We start from the raw sequence: 21966 nt of genomic DNA, 5'->3' as shown, positions 1-21966 counted from the left end.
GGAAAGTGATGGAGCTGCGCCCCAAAGTAATTCATGATACCTTGGAAGAAAGGATGGGGAGGCAGGGAGAAACCTCTGGCTACGTGGCTGAGCAGTAGAACGCGCTCCCCCTCCTTCGGCGCCGGCTCCATCTCGCCTTCCGGCAGCCTCCAAGACTTATTGACGACCATGCCGTGCTCTACCAGCTCCAGCACGTCGGTCTCCCTCATCGTGGAGGGAAGGAAATCCCCCTGGATCCAGCCCGCCGGCAACGCCCGCTGCCACCGCTGAGTGGAGGCCGCCCCCTTCTTCTTCTTCTTCGCCTCAAGCTTGCTGGTCTGCCCCTTCGTCATGGCGAGGGCGACGGATCCGCAGAGGAGGAGGGGAAGGAGGTGGCTAGAGGTGTGCAGGGAGTTGCGGGGGGCGAGATCGATGGGAGGAAGACGAGCAGCGCAACAGGAAGGTCCGCCGGGAAGGCTTTAATAGGCCTCCGACTGAGTCACCTATAGGTGGGCCCAAGATCTTATCCTCCCAACCGGCTGCTGCAAGATTAGTGGAGAAGATCGCGGCATGGTAATCGAGGAGGCGAAATCTACTCGATGGCGATGTCGTCATCCCCGCTGAGCGCGCGGCAACCGAAATTTGAGGATCCCGGAAAATCCGGCGCTGTCAGTATGACCGGTCACGTCGAAAGATTCCGCAGAAGCAATCAGTCCCTCACGGCTCGTTTCGCTTGCATATTCACTCGGATCACTAGCCGCAAAGATAAAATGGATCGAGGCAAACAACGCTAAGATCACCTCAATACCAGTCGACTCCAAACTTCGGACATCACTTCATCGTTCCAGCCCCGATCCATTCAGGGACTAATGATGGGGTTATAGTCCCAGGGTAGGGTCATAGGTCTGCCCTATAGGTCCTACCCAAGGACTACCCTTCATAGGGGACAAGGCCCTTAGACATTTCCGACTGAACTAAGGATGCCCCCATCATCCAGTCGGCGACGATCCACTTGGAGCATATCTAACGTACCGACTGGAATCCACTATGTACATCGTAACCTCCCAGGAGGACAACGGTCATACGTTTTCACACACCATAACTAGCATTTAAGGCTTACGTTACCAGTAACGCCAGCGTTTACTCGCCACTACTCCACCCCTGTCCACCGGACCATTATGAAGGGCAGCGCACTCTATATAAGCCGCCCTTCAGCACGGGTACAGGGGGTGGCACTTGTTGTAATCCCTTGATACACTCGACACAAAGCTACCAAGAGCACTGAGGCGTAGGGCTTTTACCTCCACCGTAGAGGGGCCTGAACTCATACATCCTCGCCGTAGCTAAGGCTCTGCCCATATACTTTCATACCCCGTACTTCTACTGTCAGACTTATACCCACGACAGCCGCCGACGTTCGTACCTGTCGGGCATCTAGATCCAGTACCTTTGCTGACGCGTAGCTACCTTTAATCGTGAGGTCCTTTCCTGACCTACGATCTGATGTGACTGGTGATCCCCAGCCGGCTTGAGGGTGGCCGCCTCCTCCCCAGTCCGGCTGGCGGGACCAGGCCGGCTCTGAAGGGGAGGCCGCCTGCATTCTAGCCACCAGGGGCTGCCTGGCCGGCCATAAAGGTGGCCGCCTCGTCTTCCAGCCGGCAGGCGATGCCTAGCCGGTCAGAAGACTTGGGCCTTGGGAATCTCCATATCTTCATGCCCATTGGGCCGGAAATGAAGGAACGGGCTTGATGAGACTACCCCGGGGTTATCCCCCCGACAGACATGTAGAAAACAGTAGCAATAAACTGACACGATCATAAGCTATGTTTATAGTTTGGGTCTTGTCTATCACATTATTCTGCTAATGATGTGATCCCTTTATCAAGTGACAACACTTGTCTATGGCTAGGAAACCTTAACCATCTTTGATCAACGAGCTAGTCAACTAGAGGCTTACTAGGGACATTGTTTTTTCTATGTATCCACGCATGTATTTGAGTTTTCAATCAATACAATTATAGCATGGATAATAAACGAATATCATGAACAAGGAAATATAATAATAACCAATTTATTATTGCCTCTAGGGCGCGAGGCAGCACAAGTGCAAGACATAAAAGCAGCAATCATCAGAACACTTAGACTTTGGCGCGAGGCAGGCGCAGTTTCATTGGAGCACCCCTTTGGGGAGCCGCCGTGAGAGATCGCTCATGCTTTTTTAGGCCTTATTTTCTATTCTTCTTCCTACATCCTTGATCCATTGATCACCCCTCCTTTGTTTCTTTTACCATGTGCTCCCTACTACTTTCAATATAAGCCAGCCATCGTTGGATCTTTAAAAAAAATTATTGCCTCTAGGGCATATTTCCAACAGCTTCTTCAACTGGTGGTCCGACACCGCCAAAGTTGCACCGGCCAATTTATGCAAAGGGAGTTGCTCCATCATCGTCCTTATCACATGGTCCCTATTAAAGCACCATAATGTTGTGGTTTTCGACAACCTCCGGCCTTTGAATAAAGACCTAGCTCACACTATTTGAGAAGAGGCTCGCATGTGAGGGACGAAATCACTATTCTAACCTTCTTAATGATCTTTGTCATAAACTGAACTCGACTATAAAAGTATTTCACAATTTGACCCTTTTGACAACGCTATAGGCCGTGACGTTACTACCCAATATAGAAACACTGAGTTAGATAGCATTTCTGCCCTCGCCCACTATCAGACCGAACACGCGTACGTGACATGCTAGAAACGTCGAGATAGATCTCGTTTCTGAAAATGCCAGTGACCCTCGCGTTTCTATGTAGGGCAGCAACGCCAAAAGCCTTGGCGTTTCTATGTTGTTTGGAAACGCCAAGACTTTTGGCGTTGCTCCCTAGAAACGCTAGGGTATGTGGTGTTTCATAAACGAGATCTAGCTCAATGTTTCTAGAATGTCACGTACGCGTGTTCGGCCTAGGACTGGACAAGGGCAGAAACGCTATCTAGCTCAGCGTTTTTATATTGGACAATTATGTCACGGACTATGACTTAGTCAAAAGGGTCGGATGATGAAATACTTTTGTGTCGAGTTCAGTTTATGACAAACATTACTGAAAAGGTCAAAACGGTGATTTCGCCAATAGGTGGGCATCGGCAAGAGGGAGACGATTAAAAGTAGTTATCCCTACATCTAATCTAACGAGGCCGAGCAACCTCCTCTCTGCTCCTCCCGCACCCTAGGTGACGCCGTCTTGTGTATGCTCTGCATAGAGCTGCACCGTGTAACTCTTTTTCCATTATACTCCCTCCGTTCCTAAATATAAGTTTTTTAAAAGATTTCATCAAGGGTCTACATACGAAGCAAAATGAGTGAATCTACACTCTAAAATATGTCTATATACATTCATATGTAGTCCATTAGTGAAACCTCTAGAAAGACCTATATTAGGAACGAAGGGAGTACTTATATATCAAAGTAAAGATACGCAACAATGTGTATTCACGAAAAAAAAAAGGCTACCTGCACGATTCCAGTCGGTCCACGTATCACGCCCCGTGTGCACACAAATGACTACCGAAAACCGAGCGAGCCCAACAACACTTCCCTCCACCACCACCACGAGACAGAGATAACGAGCCAGCGACCATGCCGCCGCCGCCGTCGCCGTCAGCCCTCACCGCCTCTGCCGCGGCGTCCTCCTTCCTCCGCCCGCTGCCTCCTCCCAACCCCTCCGTCCACACCACCCTCCGTCCTCCCCCATCGCTCAAACGCTCGGCAGGCCACTCTCGCGTGGTGGCGCGGGCCTCCGCGTCCGGCGCCACCGCCGAGGCCGAGACGGTTTTCTTCGACGGCGGCGCGCACTACGGCGACCTTGCGGCGAACCTCGTCCTCGGCCTGACCCTCCTGTGGCTGCCGCTGACCCTCGCGTCCGTGACCCGCGCGCTCCTCCTCCGGTACCGCTTCACCTCCCGCCGCGTGACCGTCATCTCCGGGCTCTCCGGCGACGACCGCACGGACTTCCCCTACTCCTCGGTCAGGGAGGTGGTGGTCGTGCCGCGGTTCATCGGTGAGTGGGGCGACATCGTCATCACGCTCAAGGACGGCACCAAGGTCGACCTCAGGAGCGTGCCCAGGTTCCGCGAGGTCGCCGACTACTGCCGCAAAATGGCCGCCGCCGAGGGCGGGCTCGGGGCCCCGTGAGGGCGGTGAGGATTCTGCTGCTTCAGTTGTGCAGAGATTTTCTTCTTTCTTGCTCGTTTGCTTGTAAGTAAATCGTAATGTGAAGACTGGAACTTCTGACGAAATCTCGATCAGTAATACGAGCTGGTGTTCATCTTGCTTCTGTGGTCTTCAGATCATCCTTGATAATGTAATTACTACGGCTGCAAGTATCATTTTCTGGAGGTAATTAGGACTCTTGTCTGCAGTTGGATTGGCGACCAAGATCATTCGGAGGTGCCTGCATTCTTTCTTTGAGAGAAAGAGGTGTACCTGCGTTCAGAATGTTTCTGCAACCCCTGAGTTCAGAATTTCATATAAAAACTTAGTCCGAACACGCTTAACTTTATTGATCAATAACAAGGATCATGGGATACAATTTAGGTCTGGAGGATTAAAAAACTTTGAATTTGAGTTCAGAATTCGAAATCGATAATTAGGAAGTACTCCTTTCGAAGATCACTCCCACCTCTCCAGGTTGCGACAAATGGCGCACTGCGTGCGTACCACTTGTCACAACCTGGGAGATTTCCCTTTTTTCGTAGATTCGTATTTTCATAATGTTTTTATCTTCTAAACCGTACGTCTAAATCTTGAACCATTTTTCACCGTTTGTTTACTCGCGTCAAGATCTTTAAAATTAGATCCCATGTTGATAGATTTCAACGAACCTTTTTTCACAAAAAAAACCGGTCAAAAAAACCGCGCCTCTCACTATAGAAAAAAAATAGAAAACACGTTTTTTCATGGGTTTTTTTAAAGCCGTGCCTCTACTAAGACAAAACCGTGCCTCTCACGGAAGTAAAAACGTGCCTCTCATGAAAAAAAAACTCCTTTTCAAAAGGCACGAGCGTGCCTCTCACAAAGGCAAACCGTGCTTCTCGCAGAAAACAAAAGCAGAAAACATGTTTTTTTTCCTTTCCAAAAGACACGGCTCACGAAGGCAAAGTCATGCCTCTCGTGAAAACAAAATCGTATCTCTCCAAAAATCAAAATCATGACTCTCGTAAAAAAACAGAAAACACTTTTTTTTTCGTTTGGAAAAGGCACGGCAGTGTCTCTCGCGAAAGCGAAATCATACCTCTTGCGAAAAACAAACAGAAAATACGTCTTTTCATGAAAAAAAAAATTTATAATTTTTTTATTTTCGTCATAAGGCTAAGAAAGACCGGTGAAAAAACGGGTCACTTAAAAAATCAGAAAAAATCTCAATCTAAAAAGCCAAAAATGTGTGCGGAAAAAGAAATTCAAAAAAAACGTTTAAAGCTCGACACGTAGGGGTGTTTGAAACGCGATAAATGACGATGCGCGAAACTGCTCGCTGGGAGACTTTCGAAGAAACGCTCGGCTCATATGGAGGGGAAATTGTTGTGGGCTATGGGGACGACAACATCCATTGGAGATGATAATGCGCCGGGCTATAAAACGGTGATCACAGACAGGAATGGACTTTTATTTTCTTGTTGAGCACTCGTCTCTTCGGCATTTCTTATTTAACGCCCTCTCCGGCGGTTACAGGCTAATTCGCCGACCGGCGCACACACTCCTCCGCGTTGGCTGTGCACATTTACTTCTTTTCTTTCTTTTCTTCTTTTTTGCTCTTCGTGGTTCACTGGTTGGTTTTCTGGGCGTTTCCTTTTTTTTCTTATTACTTTATATTTTTTTCTTATTCTTTTTACTGTTGCCTTTACAAAATGCGTGTAATTGTTGTAAATTTGAAACTTTCCTCAAATTCGTGAGTATTTTCAAATTCATAGCTTTTTTCGAAAATCCGTAAAGTTCTTTAAAAAATGATCTTTTATTTTTTATGTTATCAATTTATTTTCAAATTCATCAACGTTTATATAAAACTAATAACAAAAAAATCGAATAACTTTTTATCGAAATTGATGAGATAGTTTTCAAAATTGATGAACTTTCTTCAAACTCGTGATCATTTTAAAAAATATTTTTTTTTTCAAAAATTAGTACACTTTTTGAATTCATTACTTTTCAAATATGTGAATTTTCTAATTCGTGAACTTTTGTTTGAGTGGGCCAACTTTTTTTGCATGTTCCTGAACTTATTTCGAAATCTGTGAACTTTCAAATTTTGTTTGCGTTTTTTTTTTGAGAAAAAATCTTGATTTTTCAAAATGCTTTCAAATAATCAAAAAATATAAGCAATACCGTGAGCCGGCTTACTAGGTGCTGAAGTGAGCGTCAGTTCACTTTCGAGGCACTATAGGTGTCGAGCTGGAGCTTCCCGTCTCGCCCGTGTCTACACTTTACTTCCTTTGCCCTCTAAAAAGTTTATTTTCTTTTGGAAAGCGGATTTTGTTTTTTTGGAAAAAGTGCAGTTTTATAAATAACATATGGATGAGCAGCAAATCAGCTTTACTTAGAGCAACTCTAACTCATCTCTCAAAATTTAGAGTAAACGGTCGAGTATCCTTTAGTGGAGTATTTTTACTCCTCTAAACTTACCCGATTAAAAAAGAACTGAGTGGCACAAACACAAATTCGGTGCACACAAACAGAAAATCGATTGAAACAAATACTTATAAAATCAACAAATACAAAGTTTAATGTCGATTCATAATATTTTACATTGACTTTAACCCAAACTAAGACTAAGCTAATTGAAACTTACTAAATTAATCATCATATGTCTCTTCGACGAGCTTCTTCTTACCGCCCCTAATCAGCCTATTGATCATGCGGTCGGGGCCTTAGTCATCGTTGCTGTCTTCACCATCTTTGTTGTCGCTCGACCGAACGATGATGTTCGCCCCTCCTCGCGCTAGCTGCTTGTACAATCGCGCTCCGCCTCGACTTTGCTCCGGGTAACTGGGTCAATGCTCCGCCATGTATGCCTCTTGGGCGGCCTCCGCCATGATGCGCTCCAGAGCCTCATGATCCTCCCTCCTATCGTGGGCGGAGACCACCCATGGGTCGACAGGCTCGAGTCGTGTCATCTCTCCAAACTCAAAGTTCTGGTGGTTGTCTACGCCATGTAGGCAAACAAACATTATGTCATACGCCCGCGCCGCTTGCTTGGCGACGGAGTGAAATCTAAATCTCCCAACCCTAAATCTTTTTGTAGGTGTGTCGGTCAATTATCTCGGCCACCCACGTTCCCCAATTTTGTTGCCGCATGCCAATGTACTGCATCCTCCGTCGATGAGCGGGAGGCCCGAGCCCCCGGCATCGTCGCGATCGTCGTCCCGACGCGGCAGCGGGGCACACCAGGCCACCCCTGGCCCGACGAGGCCCGCTAAGCCCCGCCGACCACACTACAGCAATTCGGCATCCGCGCCGCCAGTTCCCAGCCGCTCGACGCCGCACCCCCGCCTCCTGAAGGTCGTGTCGCGGACCCACCACGTCGCCGGCCCGCCCGGACCCAAATGGGACCCGAAGGGCCCAGATCTGGGCCGAGCGGGCACCGCCGCGCTACCTCACCGCCAACGGCGACGCAACCATCCAGCCGTCCACCCACGAAGCGCCAGTACCCCGCCGCCACGCCGGACCGCCACCGCCTAAGGACACCCCCGGACCGCTCCGGCCCGCGCCAGACAAAACTGAGAGGGGAATGGCGAGGGGGCGCGTCGCCGCCAGCGTCGCTCGGGCCAGGCGCGGCGGTGAGCGCCGACTACGGTGGAGGGAGGGAGGGAGGGGGAGTTGGAGGAAGAAGGTCGGGGACGCGGCCGGTCGCCCGCAGGGGCGACGCGGTCGCGAGAGCTCTGAGTCCGAGGTCCGCTCACTCGAAGGGATAACTGTTCTCATGTATCGTTCGTATGTAGTTTTTTAGTGAAACCTTTAAAAAGAAGTTATATTTAAGAAGGGAGGAAGTACTAGACATTAATCTGTTTTTTTCGTACAGCTCTCTGTTTGATTCGCCCATTTGATGTTCAGTCACTGTAGATTGTAAATAAGGACGTATTTAAATTCGAAAGTGGTTTCAAGTTGCTCGTACGCGGCCAATGATCGCTCATCGGCCCATTGGCATTCGATTCTTGCAACTACAAAAAGACCTCTTGACGTTTCACCGGCAATTTTTTTCCCCAACAGTTCCCAACTTTTACTTTAAAGAGAAAAGCTTATTCTTCTCGCACAATCTAGAACTGGGACGAACAATCCTTGTCTCGCTAGCAAGTAAAATGAAAAGAGACCTAATAAAGGTGTAGTAGATGATGATTGGGATGATATGATATCAGTGCGTGGTCGGTCGGTAGTAGTGGAACGGTCTACCACGGTAGAGCTCGAGGCTCAAGCTCACTCTCTTTGGTCCTTTTGATCGTGCTCGTCTTCAGTTCAGTGGGCGTTCTCCTGCCGAAACGTCTCAGTGCGATGCGTGGGGAGCTTCTGAATTGCTTCCGTGACCCCCTGTCTTTCCGGTGGATCACTGCCTAACTCGACTAACATCATTTCTTGACAGCAGGAAACCTCTTCATCCGACACTAGCTATCATATCATATACCAACATCATAGACATAATATCATTGCCATGGCAGTGGCACTGTGGAAGGGACAAACGAACGGTCAAAAGCTCCATCGACCTCTATCTCCTCGAGCTTTACGAGATTCTTGTTCTTATCCTCGTAGCGGTGGCAGTAGTGGCGATGAATCTCCATTTGTTTAATCTCCACTTGGGTTCCGATTGACTCCCTCTACCTCTAGGTGTTGATGGCAGATGGGGTTTCAGGCACGGCGTTGGAGGGTGAGCTGCTGTGCAGTGCAGTGCAGGCATAGGACCTGGACTTCACTGATGATCGCCGTGTTGCACATGCTACGTAGTGGAAGGAAGCAGAAGTCGCCGATGAAGTTGACTTGATTCCTCGTGACTTCGTGAGTCGTGAGCCGTGACTGACAGATAGCTTCCCATCGCCAGAGTTTTCAGCGGCAGAGTAGCAGGACGGGCACTGGATCTGGATGGCACATGCTCCATCCACGCGAAATGGCAGCTATCGGCTAGGAAACATGCAGGATTACACAAAGAAAAAGAAATTGTGTTTCACTGCGACGATGCTGAGATGGGATCATGGCACCAGCTCGAAAAGGAGGAGCTCGCAGTCACCAGCTCCCTTGGCTTGCACAAAAGGGTGAGTAGAAAGAAAGAGTGTCAAAGTGGTTGGTTGAGGCATCAGCATCATCGTCACGCAGAAGCAGAGATGGGAAACGGCGGGCGATGATCGTGATAGCGAATCGGTCACATACATGCATGTATGTAACGCACGTACGTCTTGGCTCGAAATGCCAAAGACACTCGCAGGAATCCATCTCTTTCTTCTTTTCTTTCTCTCCCGGTGCAGTTCGGTAGAGTATTGCATGTCTTGCGCCGAAAAGGACGGATGATAGATGCAAAGCTGAAAGCCGAACGGATCGTGGCCCGGATCTGTTTTTGTGGCTGCGGACAAAGGATCAGCTCCATCCTATCCTACCTTGTGTAGCCACCTTCATTTGACGTCCCATTTCCAGTTAAAAAACACTGGTCTAAATCTAGACCGACGACGAGGTTGAAAAACTGCATCCTCCCTCGAGGTTAGCTAGCACGATCAGATCCAGCTCCAGCTCCAGCTCTAAATCCGGTGGGCTTTGCTCGCGGGTCGCCGTGGGAAGGGAACACATCAGGCTGCAGCTCCAACAAAGCAGTCATCGTGAGGTCCACCAACCAATTCACATCGAGTCAACGACCGGTCATTCCTACTCCTAGAATGAATCGACAGCGAGGGGAAGACCAACCTTTTCACATCCATTCATCATCACAGATGGAGTATATTAAAATTTGGAAGTGTGAATGCTCCCGACAGTTTAGCTCGGATTAGCATCAAATTGACTCCGTCTGTCAGTGTCAGCGGCCGACACAAACGGCATTTTCTTCTTCTTCTTTTCGTGGAATACTCTACGCATATTTGACATACTATAAATGCATGCCAGTGAGCAGAAATGGGTTGATTAATCAAGCCGCTGAAACATCATCGATGTATAATAAGTCAAAACATTCGATCGGATCAAACAAACGATCGAGACCGGACGGCTGCTAATTAAACACCTCCATATCGCCGCCTGAGCAACAACCAATCTGGTGCCAACAGCTGAGAAAAGTCTCTCATGTTCACCAGCTTAACTAGCTCGAAGTGGCGCTAGCTCTAGTTGGAGTTGGACACGTCTGTTCCCGTAAATTAGTAGTATGATGTGTGAACTGGACACGTTTCGGTTAGATGCTCCCCTCATGGGTCGCGTGCGGCAACAGTGGGGTGACGAGTAAGGAATGAGGAGATTAAGGACATGTTTGGTTGGAGACTAATTTTATCAAGCCAAAGTGCGGTAAGTCATTAAAGTGTGGCAAGTCATAAAGTGTGGCTGAAAAAACGAACGCCAGACTTTGATAAAAGTTGGCAAAAAAATTAACTCTATGACAAATGGATCATAGCGATAATAAAATATAACAAGCCAAAGTGTGACAAAAATCAAACATATGACAATTAAACTGTGGCTGCTAAATTTTAACTTGACAAAGTGTGGTTGGAAACCAAATAAACCCTGAGGGATGCCGTAGCAACGATCAAATGCAAACATTGTTGATTATACTAGTAGTGCTAGACAGAGAAGTAAGGGCGGGAAGCAAAGAATATATATATATATTGCAAAGTCAGATTCTCATGCGCAATTTTGCTATGAAGATGAAGTTTTAAAATGTGAGACGATAAGGTTGAGTAGATGGGTAGTAGTAGTAGCAGCTAGGACGAGTGCGTCCAAGAATGTCCCGAACTCCCTGTGCTGGAGGGGAACGTATAGTGTAAATACAGCGAAAGAATACGTTGAAGCTACCCAAGTCCCAAGTTGGGGCAACGGAGAATGAAAAAAATTGGGGCAATGCGTATACAGCCAGGAGACAGTGACGGAACACCCTGCGATGGTTTCTTAGGTCATATCCAAACCAAGTTGTTCGGACGCATTTGACATCCAACGATGATACTACCTCGGTCCTTTAGCGCGTTTGAGGGGTTTTGCGGGAATCACAGACCTCCTTTACATAGGACTCTCACATTTCATATTTAGAGCATTTTCAACAATCATGCTGTATAAGTGTCGGACTGAAAAAAAAAATTGCGTGTCCGCAGCCGTTCTGTTTCAATGAAGGCGTAAAAAACGCGAGCGTCATATAAATGGTTCAGTGCGCGTGGCGAAACGGCACCACGCGTCGCTTATTTCGAACTCCCGCTCCCGTGCGCTCGACGGCGATGACTCGCGCGCGACTTTCACCCACCACTAGATCCAGGCATCCGCGTCGTCTTCTGCGCCATCCCATTTACTCCGGCGATCAGACGGCGCTTCTCTGACCTATCCCCGCGCCGTCGTTGCTTCCTCCGTCTCCTTCTACCTGCCGCCACCCCTCGCACGCGTCATTCCTTCGACGAGCAGCGTCCAGCCGCCCACTGCCATTCGACACCCACAAGGTGTTCGACAAAACGCTTGCAAGGTATGTATTGCTTCAACTTCACTTTTTTTACATGATGAATTTGGTATTATGAGAGGACAGACTAGATTTTGGGATCAAAAGATCATTGGTACATCATGCACGCTTGTGTGATCATGCATAACATGATCATCGAGAATGAGCGTGGCTAAAATTTAGACTACTCTCAGTATGAGCTCTTGGGTAATCCCGTGTGAGTGCGGCGGAGTGCTGCAAAGGCGGCCCGTTTTGTTGCCTCCTATCATGACATTCGACGTGCGCAAATGCATAATGATACGTAGAAGAATCTAATCGAGGATTGGTGGACATGAAATGACTGACAAAACGAATGATGATTTGTACGTTAGATGTTGTACTTTGATGTTGGAGATATTTTGGAGTGATGGACATGGAATGACTAATCGAGGAGTGCTGCAAAGAACTATTTATTGTATTGAAAGATAAACTATTTGTCAAAAAATAAACTATTTATTGTTGATTATTTTTTATATGTTTGATTTAATTTGGTTTATTTTGGAGTGTCATATGTTGTTTGTGATGAGCGTGCGCGCCTTTTTTTACACCACCTGCTGGAGCGCCTCGTGCACGTAATTTTTTGGGCGACCATTGAAGCTAGCGCTCTTTTGCTTGCTAAAAGTCGCTATTTCGGCGCAATAAAATGTTTTTAGCGTGCACGGCGGTTGCGCGGCTATAAGGGATGCTCTTAGGTTGTGTTTGGTTGAGCTACAGATTCTAAAAAAGTTGATGTGGAAAAGTTGTTATGGAAAAGCTGCTGTGAAAAGCTGGAAGCTGAAAAGTTAGGGTACCCTAGCTTTGAAATTTACACTAGGAAGAAGCTAGAGATTCTCAAAAGTTGCTTTGATCATTTACCCCTTTGGTTAGCTTTTAGCTTTTCCACCAGAAGTTGGTAAAAAGGCTGAACCAAACACAGCCTTAGAGCATCTCCAGCTGCAACCCCAACACACACCCAAGGCCCTTTTGTCGCCGGTGCGAAAAAAATGGCCCGGTCACGCCTCCAAGAGCCCGTTTTTCGGTGGTGAGGGCCAAAATTGGCTCCGACAGTCCCATGCCGAACCCAGCGTGCTAGTGAAAGCACTATTGCTCCTTAGGGTGGTTTTAATAATTGATCACAACATATGCATCATTGGACTAATATGTTTTCCAAGTATATTTCAAGAAAAAATCAAAAGATGCTATGGCTAAAGGCTTATGTGGAGATGCCCCTTGATGCAACAAAGGAATAATGTTGGCTCAAGCTTCAAGCTAGAAGACTCTTCATTTTATATTTATGAGAAATCACCTAAGTCCATAGGAAAGCAAATACCATTAAAAGGGGATGAGGTAGTAAAATAAACTGACTGCTCAAAGTGCTCAAAGTTAGCCACCAAAATATTCAATCATTTACCCACATATCCATTCTGTCAAATTCCACATACTAAAATTCGGTTCACCAACTTCCACATTTCAGACCCACGAGTTTGACCTCAGGAAGAAACCCTAGCCATTCCCACCAAATCGGTACAACCGAATCCATGTCGGTGCTACCGAGTTTAGTGTGACCAACATTCTGTTGCCAAGATACACAAAAACGGAATTTTCGAGTTTGAGTATCGGTGCCACCGAGTTTGGGCATTTGACCGTTCGCCACCGTTTTGGTGCCACTGAGTTGTGTATATCGGTCTCATCGAGATTCAAAAGTTTTGCCTTTTGTGCTAATCAGTACCACCGAGTTTGTAACTTCGGTGTCACCGAGTTTGCCACTTTAGGTGTAACGGTTGAATTTTGTGTGCTGCCTATATATACCCCTTCACCCACCTCTCACTCGTGGGAGAAGCACTAAGAACACACACTTCACTGCCGGATCCATTTACTGAGAGAGAACCACCTACTCATGTGTTGAGATCAAGATATTCCAATCCAGTCATTTGAAACTTAATCTCTAGCCTCCCCAAACCGCTTTCCACCAGTTCAGTCTCTCCTACCCATGCATATTCTGTGAGAGAGTGATTTTGTGTTAAGGTGACTATATTTAGAAGCACAAGAGCAAGGAGTTCATTGATCTACCACATCCATTACCTTTTGGAGGGTACTGCCTCCTAGATTGGTTAGGTGTCGCTTGGGAGCCTCCTACTTCGTGTTGTGTAGTGGAACCAAGATGTTTGTAAGGGCAAGGAGATCGCCTACTTCATGAAGATCTACCGTGAGTAAGGCTAGTCCTTCGTGGGCGGAAGCCGTGGTGGAATAGACAAGGCCGCTTCTTCGTGGACCCCTTGTGTGTGGAGCCCTCCATGGGCTCTCACAACTGTTACCCTCCGTGGGTTGAAGTCTCCACTAACATGGACGTACGATAGCGCCACCTGTCGGAATGATGCCAAAAATCGTTGTGTCAACCTTTGCGTTTGATCTCCTAATCTCTACTTGTTTACATGTGCAAAGTCTTTACTTTTCCGCTCGCATTTATGTTGACTAGCATGTGTAGGGTGCACTAGACTTCTTAGTACTACTGAATTTCTATCTTCCTTGAAATTGGGTTAGGCTAGGAATTTTATCTTGACAAGTAGCCCCCCTCTAGACACATCCTCTATTGATCCCTCAATTGGTACCAGAACTTTGGTCTCCATTGCGTTGGTTTCACAACCTAGGAGAGTATGGAGACTAGTGAGGGAAATTATCACCGTAGAGGTCCATATTTCGATGGCACTAATTTTGCTATTTGGAAGCATAAGATGAAAATGCATATTCTTGGTTTTAATCCTCATGTTTGGGTTGTTATTCGTGTTGGTGTGTAAGGTAACTTCTTTGGAGAAGGACATGAACCTGACCGTGATGCGACAGTTGATGAACTGAAGATGTTGCAACTCAATGCTCAAGCCTGCGACATCATCTTCAACTGTCTAGGCCCCGAAGAATTCTACAAAATCATCGTGTTGAGAATGCAAAAGAATTTTGGGATACTTTGGTTGATATGCACGAAGGTACTGATTCTGTGAGAGAATCTAAGTTGGATGTGCTTCAAAGTCATCTTGACAAGTTCAAGATGAAGGATGGTGAAGGTGTCGGTGAAATGTACTCTAGGCTAGCTCTCATCACCAATGATATTTTCGGCTTAGCAAGTGAAGGTATGACCGACAAATCCATCATCAAGAAGATATTTAGAGATCTTGATGGAAAGTATGGCACCATGTGCGCATTGATCCAAATGATGCCAAACTACAAAGATCTCAAGCCAACCGAAGTCATTGGTAGGATTGTGGCTCATGAGATGTCACTCAAGGACAAAGATGAGCTACACAACAAGTCAAGCGGTGCTTACAAAGCTTCATGTGATTCTCCCGCTACTTCAAAGGACAATCTTGTCACTGATGAAGAGATAAGCCTCATGGTTAGAAAATTCAACAAGTTTTACAAGAGTCAAAGAGAGAAGCTCAAGCACAAGACATGATGAGAAGCGTTCGTCCAGTCATGACCGAGACTGCTACAATTGTGGGAAGCCCGGACACTACTCCAATGAGTGCTCGGCTCCCTACAAAAGAAGAGAAGAGTCACCTCGAAGACGAAGCTTGAGAGATGAGTCACCTCACAGAGAGAGAAGGAGTATAGAAGATCACTATGAACGAAGACACTCACGGAGGGACAAGGAATCGGAGAAGAAGGACAAATACACCAAGAGCAGCTCAAGAAGAAGACATCAAGCTCATGTTGGTGAATGGGTTTCTGGCTCCGAGTCTGACCACCACTCCGGGAGAAGCTATCACTCCAACTCCGACTATAGTCAAGATGAAAGTGTTGTCGGCATTGCACTTGTTTCCTCCAACTCCTACGATCTTTTTGATTCACCAAATGAGGGGTTCGGAAACTGCGTCATGGCTAAAGGCACCCAAGGTATCACACCCCGAGTATCTTGATTTTAATAGTGATGAGGATGACTTGTTAGGAGAAGATGACTTGCTCTTTGATAAAACTAGTGATTGCAATGAAAATGAACTTGCTAATAATCATGCTAGTCAAGAGAAATCGAGTGATGATGATAAGAAAGAAATTGAAGGACTAACTCAAGAATTAAAAACTCTTAAGTTAGCTCATGAGACTACTCTAGAAGATCACATAGAACTTGCAAGAACCCATGAGAAGCTACGCTTCGAGAAGCTCAACGTAGAGCAAGATCATGAGTTCTTAAAAGCGATCAATGATGATCTTCGAAAGAAGAGTTCTTCTTATCTAGCCAAACGATTAATCTTGTCTAACTTTGTTCCACAAGTTAAACCTAGGAACACTAGTAACAAAGGCAAGAAAGTTTCTTCATCTAGTAACAACAATGCTAAAGCTAAATCCAATAATGTTGTTGCTAGTATCTCTATGGTTTCCACTAATGATTCTCTAGCCATGTTACACTTGAGCAAGAAAACAATTTATTGAAAGGGATTATAGAGAGAGGTGTCTTTAAGAGTCTTGCCGGAAGTAAACAATTTGAGGAAATTGTGCGCAAGCAAGGAGGACATCGGAAGAAACAAGGTGTTGGCTACTTCAACGTCAATGAAGATGATTGGGAAGAAGGTCCATACCCCATTCCTAAGTTTGTTCCCCAAGAGGAGAAGTATGATCCTACTCCTCCCGAACGAACAAGCTCACAAGATGGCCTTCTACCACAAGACCACGAATGCAAGGGAAAACTTCAAGATGACATTGACCTATTTGAAGAAGCCCAACTCAAGGTCAAGTGGGTTCCCAAGGACACTACTAGCTCTACCTCAACTAGTGCTACCACAACTCCAAGCATTCCCATCAATTTGTTGTGGATCCCAAGAGGAAGAACTAGAAAGTTCTTGAGGGGTGACTCCGCCAATGAAATTCACTCTTATTCATTTAGGCAAGAACTATATGCAATCAACCTCAACCATATGCGTTAGCTCAAGGAGTCACACATTCCCTCAAAGGTAAGCAAGGAACAAGGTAATTAATGCATCTTTGGGACTAACCCATGTAGGTGAGAAGAGTAAGAAACAACAAGGATTGCTCCCAACTCAAGATGATCTTCATCAACATTAAGCATCCACCACTACGTCACCTACTTGAAGTCTTCTACGACAAAACCCAAGGTTAGTTGATCCCTCTTAGGGGGGATGTCATATAAAGGGGAGGGTTACTATAAATCTTGAGTATAAGCATATCCTAAGGATATGAACACATTAATGCATATGTAAATGTGGTAACCCCACTTGTTCTTAACGATGAGTATGACCTATGATCAAGCATTCTTACTTGACTCCTAAGTCAATATACTCATATATAGATGACTTTGTCATCCCCCAAGTGCTTGATAGCTGCTAGGATGTATGTGCATGTTCACCATATTTTCTCCATCATTCTTATTGTGTGAGCACGTTGGTCTGCATGTGTTTGCTCATTCGAGGACATCCAATTGTTGTTATTTGGCTCTTGATTTATCTTTTGTCAATTGGATAGACACGAATGCCTAGGACCCTTCTCTAGCTGTCTATGCTATCTCATCTCAAGCTCTATTCATGCTTCATCACAAAATTTGAACACACACTTGTCGATCCCTCTGTGTGAAGGTGCACTTGGAGTTCCGTATCGTCAAAGGCTAACTTCCAAAACCTCTTTGAAAATATCGGTGAGACGAACTTCACAAAATTGGTTCCACCGAATTTCCAAAGCTGAACTGGTTTTTCCCATCTCGGTACCACCAAAATCACAAACTCGGTTACACCGAGTTTCCCTGTCAACTGACATTAGAGGAACTCGGTGACACCGATTTCATAATCTCGGTGATACCGACAGCGAAAGGGTATATATTCCAGCAGACCGGATCTTTGATTTCAGTTTGTCAAAACCGATTCGTCACAAGCCCTACACTGCCCCATGGACCCGTGGTCGTCGCCTTTCACTCCCTGTGCGTCTCCACCGCTGGGAATCTCCGTCGCCGACGGATTCTTCACCACCATCACCGTCGTAGCTGGACCGTCATCGAGTTAGGGTACGGATCTGCCCCTTTCTTTTGCGCCTCCCCTGATCTATCTCATGTGCATTAGAATTCTTATCCACAAGCCATCGTGTGCAACCACCAAATGCTCCTGTAGCTTAGCGAACGAGAAGTTGTTAGGGTTAGCCTTCCATAGAATCCATCTCAGTGCCTCCGAGTTGCAAAACTCCGTCCCACAAATTTGAATCTAGGGTTACCGAGAATGGACTCGGTGAGACCGAGTTGTCATTTTCGGTGCCACCGAAAGTGATGACCAAGTTCCTGTTAAGGAGTTCATATGTCTCAGTGATTCCGAAAATTAAAACTTGCTGCTACCGAAATGTGATTTGCAGAATGCTAAAACTAAGGATTTCTTTGTTCAAATTTTCAAATATCTGAATTTTGTGATGCTTGATACGTCTCAAACGTATCTATAATTTTTGATGGTTTCACGCTGTTATCTTGCCTTCTTTGTATGTTTTATGTACCTTTTTATATCTTTTTGGGACTAACTTATTAATTCAGTGCCAAGTGCCAGTTCCTGTTTTTTCCGTGTTTTTGACTCTTTTCAGATCTGATTTTGGAACGGAGTCCAAACGGAAGAAAAACCCCGAAATGATTTTTTTCCCGAATGAAAGAAGTCCACGGGGCTTTTGGGCCAAGCCAGGTGGGCTCCAGGGAGCCCACAAGCCCCCACTCCGCCACCAGGGGGAGGCGGCGGTGGGCAGGCTTGTGGCCTCCCTGGGCGCCCCCTGACCTAGGTCTTTGGCCTATAAATTCCCAAATATTCCACAAAAAATCAGGGGAGCCTCGAAAATACTTTTCCGCCGCCGCAAGCTTCCGTTTCCGCGAGATCTCATCTGGAGACCCTTCCCGGCACCCTGCCGGAGGGGACTTTGGAGTTGGAGGGCTTCTTCATCATCATCATCGCCCCTCCAATGACTCGTGAGTAGTTCACTTCAGACCTACGGGTTCGTAGTTAGTAGCTAGATGGCTTCTTCTCTCTCTTGGATCTTCAATACAAAGTTCTCCATGATCTTCATGGAGATCTATCCGATGTAATCTTCTTCGGCGGTGTGTTTGTCGAGATCTGATGAATTGTGGACTTGTGATCAGATTATCTATGATATATATTTGAGTCTTTGTTGATTTATTATATGCATGATTTGATATCCTTGTGTCGGTGAATACTCACAACATATGCCATAGGTAGGCTAAAGTCGGTGAGAACCGAAGGGACAAAGGTGGGCGCTGGGAACGAGGTTGGTACACGCATGGGACGCACGATGTACCCAGGTTCAGGGCTCTCCGTAGAGATAATACCCCTAATCCTACTGGTGTGTTTGATGTATGGGAATAGAGTACAATGTTGCTCCTGGAGCTGTGTTGGGAGGAGGAAGAGGGGAGCAGCCGGCTCGTCTCTACCTCGCTCTCTGTTGGTTGGTGAGTGTGTAGTGTTGAATGACTGGCAAGTGATCGGTCCCTCTGCATGGGGGGCAACCGGGGGGTTTTATAGACGAACCCGCCGGCCTACAATATGGATAAAGGGTACAAGCGTGGGACCCGGCTGGCTGCTTCGCCGGCTGGCCAGGGGCCCACAAGGGTCTTGTCTTGTCGATGGGGGGCCTGCCGGTTGCATGGCATCGTTTACCCGTGGGACCCGCCGGTTGGCCAATGGGGCTCCCGCGTAAGGTTGACGCTGAGCACGCGTTGTACGTCAAGCGTCGCCCCGCGAGATTCTTCATGGGCAGGCAGTACGACCGCCTCCACGCCGAGTGTAGTAATGGAGTGGGAGTGTGACGGTCCGACATCAGGCTAGGTGACGGATCACAGCCGGGGTAGGTCAGCGGCGTGGCCGCCGACGCTCGTACCTGCCGGGAGCCCCGATCCAGTACCTTTGCTAACGCGTAGCTACCTTTAATCGTGAGGTCTTTTCCTGACCTACGATCTGATGTGACTGGTGATCCTCGGCCGGCTAGCCTACTTGGTTAGCCGGCTCGCGCGTGGCCCCCTTCCTCCCCAGTCCGGCTGGCAGGACCAGGCCGACTCTGAAGGGGAGGCCGCCTGCATTCTAGCCGGCAGGGGATGCGTGACCGGCCAGAAAGGTGGTTGCCTCGTCTTCCAGCCGGCAGACGATGCCTAGCCGGTCAGAAGACTTGGGCCTTGGGAATCTCCATATCTTCATGTCCATTGGGCCGGAAATGAAGGAGCAGGCTTGATGAGCCTACCCCGGGGTTATCCCCCGACAGTAGTCCCCGAAGCTGGCGAGGTCTGCCGCGTGCGGACGGGCGGCCTCGCCAGCTTGTTGTCTTGTCTTGGTATTTTGGCTGTTGTTTGCGGCGAAGGGCACCGACTCCGGAGCCGAGCATCTTCGAAGCGACGCTTCGGTCTGGTCGCAACTCGCCCGAAGAACGCCACGTGCCAGGACCCGCCTGGCGTAATGATGGCGATTACTGCTTGACGGGACCGGGCCTGGCCCTAGGTCCCGCCATGACGCCCCCTCGGCTTCCGCTCGGGAGATCTTCTGCGGATTTACTCCACGACGGTTGGCTTAGGGGGGCGTTACCGCCTGTAATACACGGATTAATGGGGCCCGACGCGCACCGGATCCCCTCCCCACGACGCTCCGTGGGGTTTAAATGGGATGCGAGGGTTTCGAGGTGGCCATTCGCCCCCTCTTCTCGCCCTGCTCCATGCCTTCTTCCTCCTTGCGTCCTGAGAGGAAGAGCTCGCGCCCTTCGTCTCCTTCTTCTTCGCCGCCCGCTTCGAGCTCTCGCCCCCCGTAGCCATGGCCCGGGGATCTTCTTCGAAGAGGTCGTCGGCGCAGCAGGCGTCCTTGTAGGGGGCCTGGCTGGGCAGCGATGTCGACGCGGAGCTCATCGACGCGCTCCGTCATCATCGGCTGCTGCCCCCGGCCTCCCAAGTGTCGGTGCGTCTCCCTGGCTCCGAGGCCTCTCCCGCACCTGTCGTGGGAGAGGTTGTGGTCTTCGCCGAGCACTTCTACCGGGGTTTCGGGCTCCCGGCTAGCTCTTTCTTCGCCGAGTGGCTCCAGTTCTTCGGCCTGCAGCCGCATCATCTGGCGCCGAACGCCATACTGCAGCTCGCCGCCTTCGTGGTCCTGTGCGAGGGCTTCGTGGGGATCAATCCCCGCGTCGATCTGTGGCGCAGCTTGTTCTTCTTCAAGCACCAATCCATCGCCATGGAGAAATCCAAGGTGGAGAAGCTCAAGGGGCCGTGCCCCATGACGCCGTGCGGGGCCGCGTTGGTGCATCACCGCCCGAAGTCCGGCTTCCCCCAAATGACTTTGCAAGATTCCGTCAAGCATTGGCAGAAGGGGTTCTTCTACGTGAGGAGCACCGACCCGGCCCAGGACGCCCTCAACATGCCCCCGTTCGCCATTGCCCCTCCGACGCGGCAGAACTGGGACGCGAAGACTCCCAAGCCGCATCCTGTGGTGGCGCTCACTTGCGCCCACCTCGATATCTTGAGGGAGAGCGGCCTCCTCGGCCGCGACCTTCTCGCCACCATGGTGGTTCGCCGGATTCTGCCTCTGCAGAGGCGGCCGCATCTGGTCTGCCAGATGAGCGGCCGGCTTAATCCATGCCGGCTGTCCATCAAGAGGTTCACCCCGGGCGCTGTAGCGCGAAGGGTGAACCTGATCTCCACTGCCCGCATAGATGAGGGCGGGGAATGGACATGGGGGATGTCCCCGTTCAACCGGGCTCATCCGCCTCCGATGGTAGCCTTACTACCTTCTTTTCTGTCGTTTTGTTTTGGAGGCGGCGGCGTTTGCTGAACGTGGTTGAATTCCTTTTTTGTAGATGTTCCAGACCCTACAGGGGTCCCTCCCTCAGCCTGCTTCCGACGTGGAGGCGTCCGGCCCCTCTGAGATGGAGGATGAGGATGCGATGGAGCCCCGATCGGACTCCTCCGCCGGCACGGGAGATCCCCTAGAGTCGGAAGGGACCGAGCCGTCTGGTGAGTACCCGCGGCACACCCTAGCAGACTGGACGGGCGATGATGAGGAAGCCTCATTCTTCTCTGATGCAGCCTTCGAAGGAGACTCCGACGAGGTGGAGGAGGTCACCGGCCCACTACCGTCGCGCGGCCGGCGTCAAGGTGGCGGAGCGACCGCTGCTGACGAGGCAGCCGGGAAGAAGGGCAAGGGTGCCGCAGCTTCCCGGCCGGCCTCTAAGCGGCCGACGCCGGGTCCTCCAGCCGGGCAGCGGGCAGACGGCGCCAAGAGGCGCCGTGGCGGTGGCCGGAAGCAGGTCCCGGTAGTTCTCGGGTATGGTTTCCTCCTTTTCTCTTCTTCCGTATATTGAGATGAACTTTGTTCCTGA

At 48.7% G+C, this 21966-nt stretch overlaps 1 protein-coding gene across 1 annotated transcript; it reads left to right on the top strand.

Annotated features, from left to right (window-relative positions):
• Positions 1-3539: 3539 nt before the first annotated feature.
• LOC123447072 lies at positions 3540-4374 on the top strand. Its single transcript, XM_045123637.1, has one exon. The coding sequence runs from the start codon at positions 3612-3614 to the stop codon at positions 4164-4166; it is 555 nt and encodes a 184-aa protein (XP_044979572.1). The 5' UTR covers positions 3540-3611; the 3' UTR covers positions 4167-4374.
• The last annotated feature ends 17592 nt before the right edge of the window (positions 4375-21966 follow it).

Source organism: Hordeum vulgare, chromosome 4H (genome assembly GCF_904849725.1).
Source record: "Hordeum vulgare subsp. vulgare chromosome 4H, MorexV3_pseudomolecules_assembly, whole genome shotgun sequence".
Taxonomy (NCBI): Eukaryota; Viridiplantae; Streptophyta; class Magnoliopsida; order Poales; family Poaceae; genus Hordeum; species Hordeum vulgare.
The sequence above is the reverse complement of the archived record's forward strand: the minus strand, read 5'-3'. Positions and strand labels throughout refer to the sequence as shown.